Source organism: Phyllopteryx taeniolatus, chromosome 19, assembly GCF_024500385.1.
Source record: "Phyllopteryx taeniolatus isolate TA_2022b chromosome 19, UOR_Ptae_1.2, whole genome shotgun sequence".
Classification (NCBI taxonomy): domain Eukaryota; kingdom Metazoa; phylum Chordata; class Actinopteri; order Syngnathiformes; family Syngnathidae; genus Phyllopteryx; species Phyllopteryx taeniolatus.
Window position 1 is genome coordinate 10957499 of NC_084520.1, and position 13841 is coordinate 10971339.

The 13841-nt window shown below is 42.1% G+C and overlaps 1 protein-coding gene across 7 annotated transcripts in view; it reads right to left on the reverse strand.

Annotated features, from left to right (window-relative positions):
* bahcc1b (BAH domain and coiled-coil containing 1b) overlaps positions 1 to 13841 on the reverse strand; it is a 115001-nt gene that overhangs the window by 8890 nt on the left and 92270 nt on the right. For 6 of the 7 annotated variants that reach the window (XM_061755569.1, XM_061755571.1, XM_061755572.1 and 3 more), the window contains exons 15-19: positions 11820 to 11892; positions 11139 to 11325; positions 10912 to 11058; positions 8110 to 8274; positions 7789 to 8027 (exon numbers count right to left, since the gene is read on the reverse strand). In XM_061755569.1, coding sequence (XP_061611553.1) covers positions 7789 to 8027; positions 8110 to 8274; positions 10912 to 11058; positions 11139 to 11325; positions 11820 to 11892 — 811 coding nt within the window. Of the gene's footprint in view, positions 1 to 1287; positions 4855 to 7788; positions 8028 to 8109; positions 8275 to 10911; positions 11059 to 11138; positions 11326 to 11819; positions 11893 to 13841 lie in introns of those variants that run through there. The other variant, XM_061755573.1, reaches the window with a different exon arrangement.

Sequence of the window (13841 nt, forward strand, 5' to 3'; positions counted from 1 at the left end):
CAAAGGACAATTCATTAGGTACAAGAACATCCAATACAAGAGTTATATCACCAGGTATGCTATGAGAATAATGCTCAGTTACCTTGAGCGAATGCTGGGAAAAATATAGACATTAATGGTAGCATTCCATCCAAAAAAATGTTCTTCTTCTATTTATCTTTTGTAAAAGCATCGCCACCTCTTAACAGATTCCAATTCAAAGAGCAAAATGCAGCTTTCAAATAGCGAGGCTCAGCTATTACTTTTGATTGTGGACAGAAAAGCCAACGATGCAGGAAATGATGTCATAGCATCGCTTCAAAGCACTTACAACGCATCCAGTGGGATTGGTCCGATTTTACCCCTATAATGCTCACAGCCCCTGAGGGGGGAAGATGTGTATGATGTCTGTGGTTTGCCATGATTAACATTAGGATTCACTTGCATATTTGGAAGGATATGCAATTTATAATTGAACATTTTTAATAGTTTCGGTCGTGCAGAGCTGCATTGCATGATAGAGGTTTTATAGCCTCTCTCTACACAAACGCAGTCTGTGGTCTCAGTCGGAAATAAAGACAGTTGAGTTTGTTGCTCAAGGACACCACAGCAGCAGGGGCGCAGATGGGATTTTTGAACTGAAAGGGACCAAGCCGTCAGCAAATGATTTAAACGCAATGAATTATTTTCGTGGAATTCTTTATTGCTTTCACTAGTTCAAGCACTTATTTTCATAATAGCCTACGGCCTAGTGGTTTGCACTAAGCCACTGGAAAATTGGTATTTGAAATCATGGCGAAACAATAATGAATTGTTAAAGATCCTACCCCACTATAGAACAACTTCAGCCTCTTGGCATCAGCGGTTACCCTGCGCAATTGTGACGTGCCGTTAGCTAATTAGCTATGCCTTCACCGTGAAAAAAGGCATCTTTCCTTCGGATAGTCCGCTGGTGTGGTCGCTTTAGAGCGCCCCGTAGTCGTGAGGACTCGGTGGCATATATTCCAGTCAATGGAGACTAAACGATTTTCACGGCTCAAATATGTAGTTTTGTGTAGGCATGAGACAGATGCTAGACAAAGTGACATCCATTTTCCCAAGTGGTAAAATTGGTATTCAATTCAATTGACAGTTGAGAAGGGCGTGTTTTTAGCGTATTCAGCGGACACGCTGACAGCATTGAAGAGCAGAGAACTGATCAATCTTTCATGATTATGAAGCCTGATATTATATACTTTTTAATCATTCAAATTTTGCAGGATTGTTCACAAAAAATCTCTGTGGTGTGTCAAATGGAAAAGACATACATTCATTTGACAGGGAATTTATTCAAAGGCCTACTATGGTGGAACCTATTTGTCTGGAAATTTCATGCATTTATTAATTGTAGTGTAAGCAACAACATATGTACATGATTAGAAATAACTATGTATACTGTACAACACGGGTGTCAAACTCAAAATTCACGGTGCGCCAAAATAAAAAATTGGGACAACGTCACGGGCCAAACTCAATATTTAATGAGAAATCACTGCGATGTGCACGTTTCCCTTCTCTGCAGAAATGTAGCGTTAAAGTTTATCATATGAAAACAAACTTGAATTTTGCTTAAACACCGAATATGGAATAAGCCGAACCATCCGTCCATTTTCAACACCGCTTATCCTGGTTAGGGTCGCGGGACGCTGGAGCCTATCTCAGCTGACTTCGGGCGAAAGGCGGACTACACCCTGAACTGGTCGCCAGTCAGTCACAGGGCACATTCGCACTCACATTCACACCGTCACTGAGTGGGAACTGAACCCACGCTGCCCGCACCAAAGTCAGGCGAGTGTACCACTACATCTGGAATAAGCAAACTTTAATATTATAAACACGAGAAATCAAATTTGCAATAAAAGACATCAGTGGTATTTGTTTGTTTTGTATTTAAATAGATAACTAGAATTCATTCTTCTGTTTTTCCATCTTCTATTTATCTATCTCCAACTACCTTTCTTTTTATGTAAACCTTTATTTAAGGGCCAACAACAAAACCACCTAAAAAAATAAGAATGTCTTTCAATAAAAATCCAAACTTCAAACTATTAACAGTCCCTGCCTAGAAGTGGATAAAGGGCACTTAAAAAAAACAAAAAACAATTCAATTATTTTATATTCTCTGTTACAACCACGTTGCTCCGCACACGACAAACAGGTCTGTCTTTTACTTTAGTGAACAGACAATCTGCCTCCCAGCTGTCTTGGAAGTTAACTGTTTTCCATCTTTCGTTTGGCCATTTTTGGGGAGGGGAAGTGTAAATTTGCTCGAGGGGACTGGCAGCATAGTTGCTAACGACTGCAACAGAAAGGGAAGGGGCACTCGCCGGTCGGGAATGATGAGCCAACACACTAGCAAAGCATTTGTAATATTAGTGGCGCATGTGCTATATACTGGCGGGCCAGCTCTAATACACATTTGATATGGTCTTGCGGGCCAAATATACTTACATCGTGGGCCAGGTTTGGCCCCCGGGCCTGAGTTTGACATATATGCTGTACAAGAAATTCACATTTCAAACGACATAAATAGTATTACCAGGAATTTGCAGCCAAGCAAATTTACTGTCTCGAAGTAGACTCAACGAAGGACCCAAAAACATCTCGCCTCCTTTCATCACCCTGAACATACTGCTGGGCAATTTCTTGTCTGCCCAGTCTATCAAGCCTCTCGTGGTGAACGTGGCACACACCAATGCCACTGAGTCTTTTTTGAGCCACGGTTGATCGCAACCACGTCTTCAATCTGCGCAACCCACTAAAACTGCGCTCTGCCTCAGCAAATGATATGGGAACCACCATCAACAATCTCACGAGTGTCTCTACCTGATCAAACAGGACACGGAGCTCTGGGGGCATTTCCTTCAAAGCCTGCACAGCATCTGCAGTTGTGTTGATCTTGCACTTGATTTTAAACAAGGCTAGTTGGACTCTCAAGTCTTCCTCTTTTAGTTCAGGATATCTGCGAACTGCTGCGTTATTTGTAATGGGGGTCAGGAGTGAGTTTTCCAGTTCTTTAAATGTTTGAATGCCTGGTTCCATAAACCTCTCGGTAATTTGTGCATCTACTGTGTCTAGGACACGGTAGAATTCTACTCTGTAAAAATCCACAGCTGATCCAGATCCAGGAGCCTGCCCAGAATATATTTTTGGGAGTCTAAGTGTGCGGGGTGAAACAATGGTCTCTAGAGACAGATTCCCACACCTGTCCACTGCCTCCTTAAAGACCGCCTCAAAGTGTTCGGTATTTCTTTTGGATTTCAAGCCGTCTTGGACCAAGGAGACTACAGAGAGAATGCCCTCCATTGTCTGACTCTTATTCTGGAGAGCTGTGTTTAGAACCTCGAGTTCACTGATCACATCTAAAGCAAGCAGAAGTCCCAGTACGATGTTACCCTTTTGTAGTCGAACACATAAGCCCTCTGCCAGGCTTGCCGAGTCAGACTGACTCGCAGCCATATCATCTAGTGCACTTAGTATCATCCCATATTGGCTGAGAACAGCACGGATAGCTCGTGAGCGTACAGTCCACCTCGTGGGACATAAAGGCCTGACGGACACAGCTGGTCCTTGTTCTTCGGCTGAAACAATAGCTTTAAACTCGTCCTTCACCTTACCAGACTGCCCAAAAAATGTGCCAAGGTCACGTATCCAGTCAATCGCATTTCGCACAAAACACGAGGCTGAGCAAGCTTGTTGAGTAACTGAATCGATGTATCGTGCTCGGCATTGTATGTACGGTGCTAGTGGCTGTACTCGCTGAATGACAGCCTGGGCACTAGAGTACTTTCCAGACATACTCGAAGTTCCATCATATGCCTGACCTCTGAGGCCAGATATTGGCAAACTCAGCCTCAACATAACTTCCAAAATGGTGCTAGCAAGGTTTTCACCTGTTGGAGAAGTTGCTTCATACAACCCTATGAAGTCTTCGTGCACCAGCAAATCTTTGTCAACATAACGTAGGCACATCACCTCCTGCTCTACACCAGACACACCCCTCGCCCCATCGATGATGATGGAATACTGCAACACTGGTAAGGACCGGATCTCATCTGCAATTTTCCTGATAATTGATGAGCTCATCAAATTTATCCGCTCATTTTGACAATCCCAGGATGTGTGTACCCCCGTCTTCGCGGATAACCACCTACTGAATGACTGATCATCTTCAGCTTTGTATTTCAAAAGCTGGTCAAGGTTACCTTGATGTCCATGTCCTCTAAAGGCCAAGCCCTGCCTCGCCAGAAACATCTCACCCCCGATTATTTTTAACAGACAAGCTCTGTTTTCTGCCTGCTCTGTACTGACTGCACTGATCAACTTAGGAGCAACTGGACTGTTTTCATGCGCGGCAGATGTAATAGCCAGTTTGTGACCCTCTGTTTTCTCATGCATGGAAAATTTTTCAAGTGCTTTTTCCCAGTTTTTCAATCCAGTGTTGACAAAAGCTGGGTCTATGCTCTCGGCTTGCGCCGGTTTCCCTGTCTGAAAGTATTTAGAGCAGTGAAAACACAGAACACCATCAGTACCCATACTAACATGCAGCCAGGGATACTTCTCATACCATGCTTTTTTAATTGTCAGTGTACGGTTTTTGAGCAATTGTTTTTGAAAAACTTTAGCGTCACATTGATTTGACTTTGTATACGTCATTATCATGTCCACTTCCATTCTCTCTCTGTCGCCTCCTGTCTTTCTTTGTTCTTTCCCTGCTTCTTCTGTCTGCATTTCTTCTCTCTCGCCTTCCTCATGCAGTCTTTTTCTACTGTGGTTGACCCCGGGCAGATCCTCTCTTGAATGACTAGGGCCTGCCTCACTGTCATCAGGAATTGCCTGCAGGCCAGGAGAATAATGTTAAATTTTAAAATTACATTTTAATTACTCTTCACAGTTGCTCATTAAAACAACATTGTACATAAAAATTGGGGGGGGGGGGCCTAAAGCTATTCACCTATATGGCCTAAAAAGGCTTTTATATTACATTTAAAATGTCGGGCTGGTGAGATTCATGCGACTTTTCGAGTTGGAGATCGGACTTCAGGGGGAGGGGTTCTGTTTAAATTTCTGACTCTGAACACGGAAATTCCTACATTTCTGTATGGGGATGCAGCAATAGCACTTTTTTCAGTGCTATGTATGGATACACTGATACTGAGGAATTTGATCAAAATGCGTTTTATTTTGATCCAACTTTGTTGAAAACAAACTTTTATTGAAATATAACACTTCCACACACAATTAAAATGTTCCAAAACACTTATCTTGGTATCACTCAAATATAACATTTCATTGATTGTTTATTATTATTGTTATTATTATTATTATATTACTTTATTTAGTGTTTTTTTATGTTTTGTGTTTGATCTTAATTATGTATGGCACTTTGTTACAGCAGCTGTTTTTTTAAAGCGTTCTATAAATAAATTTGAGTTGATTCATGTTGGCTCTTATACAGATGTAATAATCACATTCCGCTTCCACAAGGGGGCAGTGTGGTGCACGCATGCAGATAAAACACGTAGCTTTTAAGAAAAGACAAAGAAGAACGTCGCGGCAAAGCTGCATTACTATAACTCGTTTATCGCAGAGTAGAAAAAGAAATATGCTGGTGAGTGCTGTTATATCATCCTTCTGTACATTGCTGCGTCATTTGTGTTTGAATATTTGATGTTTAAAGGTTTATACTGTGACATCGATGCTACTCGTAAGCCCAGCTACGTAAGCGTTTTACTGTAAACCTCTACTGGGAGTGTCAATAAGCAGCTTGAAGCAAGCCCACGTTGACTCCTTTTGAAGAACTGTTCCCTAGCTGCCGAAGTGCACACTGCATGCCCAGGGAGGACAGAAAAGTATAGTATATGAGAGGCTATCACGTGTCGTAGTCTTTTTACGAGTCCGAGTAGAGACGCACAGGATCGGCACCCGATACTGATCTTGGTGGATCAGGGTCACGATGAATCTGAGGGGGTCATATCCGCCCAATTGAGGGTGCCATCTGTGCGCATGCACAGCAGTGTGGACAGACTGCTGACATGAAAACCTGAAGTCTAATTTATTGTTCTCACCGCCAGTAACACACACCTCAGATACTACCCGTGCCCAGACAGGTTTAGGCTAGTCTCTCTCCAAAGAAAACTGATGAGTGATGATGAAAGTCAGCTCATACAACAGGTTTCTGCTTGCATTTAGGCTTTCCACAAGATGCTAAATGTACAGGAGGTTGCATTTGTGTTGAATTTTCCAAATTAAGACCGTCCATTTCCCATGAGACTGTATATTTTTGGGGTGACAAACGTTTCATCACCAGAGGCAACGAATGATCATCTTCCCACTCTTAGTGCTGACAGTGTTTATGTGTTGAGCGTGTGTTAGATGGGTGTGTTCCAGGTTATACTCAAAAGATTATCTTTATACTCCTCCTTTATGCGTTTTGGACATCCTGTTATGGTGACTCAAGCATTAAAAGAACTGGAGGCGTTAATGGTAGATTGGAATTTTTCCTGTCAATGTGTGTAGCTCTTCAGATGCCATCACAGGAGCCTTTTTTTCCCTCCCTGCTTTTTCTTTTCTCAGCCCTTGTTTTCATACAGTGAAATTAATCTTTCTCCCATTCACTGGCCATCTGAGCTACTGAGCTGTCTAAAACTGTGGCTTGTCCTCTGAATGGGACGTAAAAACAATTTAGAATTATTGCTCATACATTTGTTGAAAAAAATAGGCCACAGTTCGCAACTCCAAAACAGGCATCAAATGTCCTTCCAACAACACGACCAGCCACAAAGAACATCGCTTTTCCTCAACACCTCTTTATGTGAATGAGTGGCAAAACATAAACTCCTCCTGCGTATTCTGAAAGCCAACAGAAGCGCCATATAGTCTTATTGTGGTTGAAGATTGCAGTGGTGCAAAACTGCATTGCATCATCAAGTTCTAATGACCTTAAATCAGGGGTGGCCAAACTTTTGTACTCAAAGCCCACATTTGATTTGTAAAACAGACAGATAGGCCAGGTCATTCGTACATAAGTCAAATAGTTTATTTTGATTCCAACATATATCTTAAATTGTATCATTTATCATTTAGTTATAATTAAACAACCACTTATTTCATACAAATAATTAGACAATGTTAAATGTATATGTAAATTTGTTTTATTTTTCGTCATTTACAATTAATAAATAAGTGTAATTTAATTGACCAATTTTATGAAAACATGGCTGATAAATGAAAATTATTAAATATTGTAATAATAAAAACATTTTAAATTATTTATCATTGAGTTAGAATTAAAGAGAATATCATTTTAGAAAATCAAATTAAAATTGTTAAATGTATATGAAAAGAAAAATGTATATGAAAAAAAATCAATTAACCAATTTTCCAATGAGATAAATGAATACAAAATACAAAATTGCTAAATAGAATAACATTTTATGAAAGAACGGCTAATTAAATATAACAAATATATTAAATATATTATTAATGAACGAAGCGGGCCATATTTCGCCCACGAACCAAATTTTGCTCACACCTGCAATCGATCACCGATTGATCTAAAAAAACAGATGGACGGATAAATATATCGATCGATAGACTGATCCACTGCAAAATACAACCACAATAATAAACATAATACAATTGTTCTGTAAAAGTGGCAATGGAAACTGAGGATTATTATTTTAGCAGGGGCAGATTTGTTTTTTTATATGGCCTTTGCTTCTTCAAAATTGTCCGCTAAGAATGAATTTACTTTTCATGTAGTCTCACCTTTCCCAGATCACTGTGCGCTGCTAAGTCTCTCCTCGTTGCATCCTTGCAATTCTTGTTATCTTCTATTAGAGCTCCATGGTTCACCCGACCGTCCCCAAAACTGCAGCCCGTTGAAGAGGCCGCCCAGCTGGGAAGACAAGCTCTTCGAGACCCGTGGTGACCTGGATGTTCACTTTTACAGTTGGCCAGGCAGTGCTTCCTGTGGGCCTTTCTCTGGTCAGCGATGGCCATGTTTCCTGAGTGTGACGACGACGACAACAACAATGTTAAATATCAAGCATAAAGGAAAATAAAGATAAATGCGCATTGAGATCTCACCTGGAGGTCCTGGTTTCTTAGTACTGTTTTTCTGGTTTGAGTGCAGCCGAGAGGACTGCGCAGAAAAAGGGTCGGTACAGTTTGAAGGGGCTTCTTTGGAAAATGAGCTAATCCTGATGTCATTGGCTCCCTCATCGCTGTTGCAGCTGCAGTCCTCCTCATCCTCTGCGGAAGCACAACATCAATAGGATCAGTCACATAAGGTTTGAATGATCTGAATGCAAACACCATTAACTACGTCCAGGGACTTGCTTGACAGAATGTATCGACAACAGACTTTCAATATTCCTCTAGCGTTGACGCGCACGTTGAAAAACTTACAGATTACTAAGTAGGTTCAGTGGCCACAACATTATGAGTTGTAAAAAAACATTTATTTAGATCAAAACAGTTTTGATTACCAATGCTAGAATGTCGTTTTATCATATGTTCATTATCGTGTGTTTTTTTGCACCGGTGAAGAACTGTTCTGCACAAATATTTGTTAGCTTTTTATCTCCACAAGAGAAGCAAAATATCAGAAGCACCTCTCAGTATGATATAGTGTAGGTCTACACCATTCAAACCTCATATCCAAATAGAGATTTCTGTAGGAAGGAAGAGGTCAATATGCAAAATATCTGCATTGATTTGATTTGTCATGGAAAAATGTGAAATGTACAGCGCCATGAAAATTGTTTTTGGGGTGCAGAATAACTAATACCTTTTTGCCAACCAAACTTGAGACTCAGCTCTCTTATTGAATCTCATTAGATTGTGTAAGGTGGAGTTTGCATGTTCTCCCCGTGCCTGCGTGGGTTTTCTCCGGGCACTCCGGTTTTCTCCCACATCCCAAAAACATGCATTAATTGGAGACTCTAAATTGCCCTTAGGTGTGACTGTGAGTGCGAATGGTTGTTTGTTTGTATGTGCCCTGTGATTGGCTGGGAACCAGTTCAGGGTGTACCCCGCCTCCTGCCCGATGACAGCTGGGATAGGCTCCAGCATGCCCGCGACCCTAGTGAGGAGAAGCGGCTCAGAAAATGGATGGATGGATGGATGGATAGATAGATTGTGTAGGTGTACCTAATGTTGCATACTGACAGTATGGAAGCACCACAGGGTGTTAAAAGTGGAACAACTCTTGGGATGGTTAGATTGTAATAGTTGGCGGGTTCTTGTACTGCAGTGTGGTGACGGGAAGCCAATTTGGACATGCACACACGTTCACATATGCCGAACTTGATTTACACAGGTGCGCACTCACATCTGATAGCTATTGGCAACTGCGTGTCACCGACTGCAAGGGTCGTGTCGAGTGTCGGCACATCACCGACACACTTGTCACTTACGCAGCCGTCGTCAACACTTCGCCTCCGCCACACACACACACACGCGCTCTATAGACAGTCACACACTCGCGCAGCAACTACATGTCAATGTCATCGAAAGGCCACAAGGTCAGCCCATTTCTTCCCTGCAGTTTTGTATTTTAGATCGTAAAATGTAGGGGGGAAAAAATGCTCCACGAGAGGAATCATTGTGTCCCCTCAGCTCACGGGAACCAAAAAGGGAATCCACTCTAAGCCGCTGGGGCGAAGAAGAGCGACGAGGACATGGGTGTGACATTCTGTACGGGGCAGGAGCGAGCTCCTGTTACTGTTCCGTGTTGGGGGGCCTCGGCGTGGCGGGGCAGGAGGGGGTTACATGTGGGAGCGTCGTCGCATGCCTGCGGCAAGTCGTTAACGGTTTTAATGCTGTGTCAGAAGAGCCAGGAAGTGAGAAGGGGCCACTAAATGACGGGAGACATTTCACTCGCAGATGCGCCACGTGCAAAACGAATACTCGCTCTCGCACACAGACACACACATGTGCCGGTATGGCACAATGTCTGCTGATCATCTCTGAGCTGTAATCCAACTCTTTACATAAAACTATAGGTACTAAAGAAAACAACGGCTTTGTAAAACCACTTCATGTCTTTATATTCTCAATTATTTTTTATACAACACAGTGCCATTTTTCTTTATTAAAAACACACAACCAAAAATGTTGCTGACACGTTATTGTGGAAACACACCAGAACACCGTCAGAGTAAAGTTTTCATCAGAATCCATTGCCTCGATGAGTAGAAATGTTTAACACAAAAATCTGTGATAAGTGAATGGCGCAATTAAGTGGAACTAGGAAATCGGTTTACAAACACATTTATTAGGAAAATATTGCTTGGGTTTACTAACTATGGGTTTACTAATTTCTGACATCCACGCAGAACGCTCACCTGTGCTTTCTCTCACACAGCTTGAACGTTATTTTCTCCGGCATTATGCATTTCTGGGATGTTTGATTTTCTTTGTATGGCTCCCAAGAAAGTGAAACATGCGAGTGTCTGCGCTATTAAGAAACCTCGGAATGTGTACGCAGCGTCTGCTGAGCTCTCGCTGTTTAGGTAAGCCCTGCGCAGGAGAGCGCCAAAACACTCTCTAGGCCACAGCATTGAAAGGCACAAATCACAGAAATGTACTACATTGTGTGACTTTAGGCTTAAATACATTTTATAATACCAGCTTATTTACTTTGTCTTTTATTATGTTTTTTTATATTTATACTTTACAATACAGTGGTAATTCTTTTTTTTTTTTTTTTTTTTTTTTTTGGGGTGGGTGGGGCTGAAACAGATTTCCATACATTTCAATGAGTAAAGTTGATTTGAGTTACAAGCATGGTCACGGAATGAATAAAAACCAAAAGTCAAAGCACAAGTGGATACGTTTTTCAAACTTTAGCAGTACAATTGAAGATGATGCATTGAGAGAACTCACCATGTCCTGAACTCTCGCTGACTTCCTGCTTCTCAGAGGCACGGTTTGAGCTCGGAGCTCTGTTTGGGTCGGAGCTCACCAACGCCTTCGGTTTCCGACCCCTCTTTCTCTTCACGGTCTGACTGGCCCCCCATTCCTGTTGTGGGTCTTGACAGAACAGCAGCAGCAGAAAGTTAGCTTCTCTGGTGGAAAACCATTATCTGGATGCACGTGGATGTAGTCCACACCTGCTCCTGCGTGTCCACAGTGACTCTTGGGCCCTTCTTCTGGCCCAGCGGCCACTCTGCAGTGCAGCGTGCCCGCTGACGGTGCGGCACGCTGGGCTGTGTCCTTCTGCTTCAGCTGGCATACCCGCTTCGCCAGCCCGGAACTCAGGGCGCTGGGTCGACCTCTGTGTTTACAGCCCGCTTTTAACTGTAGAAGCAACACACCGGCTTATTATTGAGTCAACAATGAGAGACAAGCGCACTATCTTCTTAAACATGTCGTGAGCAACTGTGCTGTACACTATGATGCGCACACCCTACAAAATCCCTACATTACCCTGTGTAACCACCTTTTGCTATTAATACAACAGAGTACTAGCTTTGTGTTCAACGAGACACTGAGAAAATTTGTTGGTAATTTGAGACTATATCATCATTTAGTATACACTATATACTTTTTGTCACATTTTAGTTTGTAAACTATATGCCTTGGCTCAATAAAGGTTCGGAAACACTGCTTTAGGGAGCCTATTTGTAATATCCTGGGATTGCTATGAATATACGATATTTTGACTCAGTGAGTGTTTTTTGGTTGCATTAACAGACATTTTCTGAGGTAACTGCCACGTTTAGTTGACAAATATCCGTCCACTAATCGAAATTTAGCAGCAGAAAGTGGACGTCTGTGTCGGTGGCACTGACCTGTGTGGCGCTGAGGCTGCTGAAGTCATGCTTCTTTCTGACTCGCTCTTCATCCTGTAAATTAACACCAGCCCTGGAAAACACATCAGAGGGAAGATATAGAGGAAAGCTGTCATAAAAAAAAGAAAAAAAGAAAAATTAAAAAAAAAATAAAAATCTGTTGCGACTGTACACCCTTCATTCCCGTCATTGTTACGTTATCCACTCTCCGCTTCCCCTCATTCGACCTTGTCTCATAACTTCGGTGAGGCAAAATATTCTACTGAATCACCACATTAAAAGGGTGATTCTGAAGATGTGTGTGTGTGGGGGGGGTGTGGGGGGTTGGTAGAGGAGGGAACGGGCGAGATGAAGCAGTCTCCAGGGAGTCTGTCCGTTGACCGGAGCTTCGGGGCTCGATCAATAAACACTAACATCTATTGAACACTACACCGCCGTCCCTCCGCCCCCACACCCCCCACCCACCCGCACCTCTCGCTGTGTCCTTCCTTCATTGTATGCTTGCTCTTTCTCACACACACACACATACACAGTGTTAGCAGCTGGTGTCTGAGGCATGGGAATCTTATATTCCCACAGAGGGAAGCATTGGCCCTCAGCATCAAGTGAGCCCAGTTATGAAAATTTTTAATGCTGCAGCACACAAGTGTTTGGAAAGCAGTTTGTGCACAAAGCTTGACGTCAGCCCTTATCAACAACTTTTGGCATGAAGTGTAACGCTGACAAACAGAACTTAAGGGGGGGGGGATTGCGTCCCAGGTCTTCCCCCGACACTCTTTTGATATCGATAGCAGGGCTTCTCAAACTTTTTGCAGTCTCGGGACCCCTTCCAGAGAGCCCCTCATAGTCCTAACACCAATTAAACGTAACTACCATGTACACTGCTTAATGCCATGGAATTGTTTATCCATCCATCCATCCATCCATTTTCTGAGCCACTTCTCCTCACTAGGGTCACGGGCGTGCTGGAGCCTATCCCAGCTGTCATCGGGCAGGAGGCGGGGTACACCCTGAACTGGTTGCCAGCCAATCGCAGGGCACATACAAACAAACAACCATTTGCACTCACAGTCACACCTACGGGCAATTTAGAGTCTCCAATTAATGCATGTTTTTGGGATGTGGGAGTTCCCGGAGAAAACCCACGCAGGCACAGGGAGACCATGCAAACTCCACACAGGCGGGGCCGGGGATTGAACCCGGGTCCTCAGAACTGTGAGGCTGAGGCTCTAACCATTCGTCCACCGTGCCGCCGGAATTGTTTTAAGTTTCAACCTAAATATTCATGATTTTGTTTGTTTCATTTATTACATAAAAGAACAAAAGCAGACATGTTTACATGAAAAAAATCTAATGAAAAGGAGCAGAGAGACAAATAAATCAAATATAAGAAACATTTTATTTCACATTCAAATGTCCCTTTTAGCCTCTCCATTAAAATAAATCCAAAGTCTTATACATGACTTTTAAGCTAGGTCACATTTCTTAATTAACCATTTCATAATTATTTAATACCGTTGATTGAATTAGCTTTTTAAATATATTAATTCAGCTTAACTCATTTGTTTCTTTGTTTAGGTTGTTCCATAACTTTAAGCCTTTCACTACCACGACTACCATGTCCATCACTTTGATGCTAAATCTTGCTATTTTAAAGACTTCTGTACCACTCAAACTGTAGCTGCTTAATTTTGGGGGGAATATTTATTGGTAATAATTTTTTTAGCCTTGAATATATGTAATATTTTAGAATTAACTATATCATGGAATTTTAATATGTTAAATTTAATAAATAATGGGTTCAAGGGATCTTTACTAATTTCATAGCTATATACAGTATATTCAGTCACAATATTTAAGGACTCATTTGAATGTTTTGTCGCATGCCCTTTAAATTTTGTCCACATGTTGCCGCGTGCAAACGCACGGTTGCTATTCACTCCTGCTCTCATCGCTTCACCATCATGGTGCTCTCCCAGTAAGAGGAAAACATAAACAAGTTGCTTATTAATCACAAAAGAA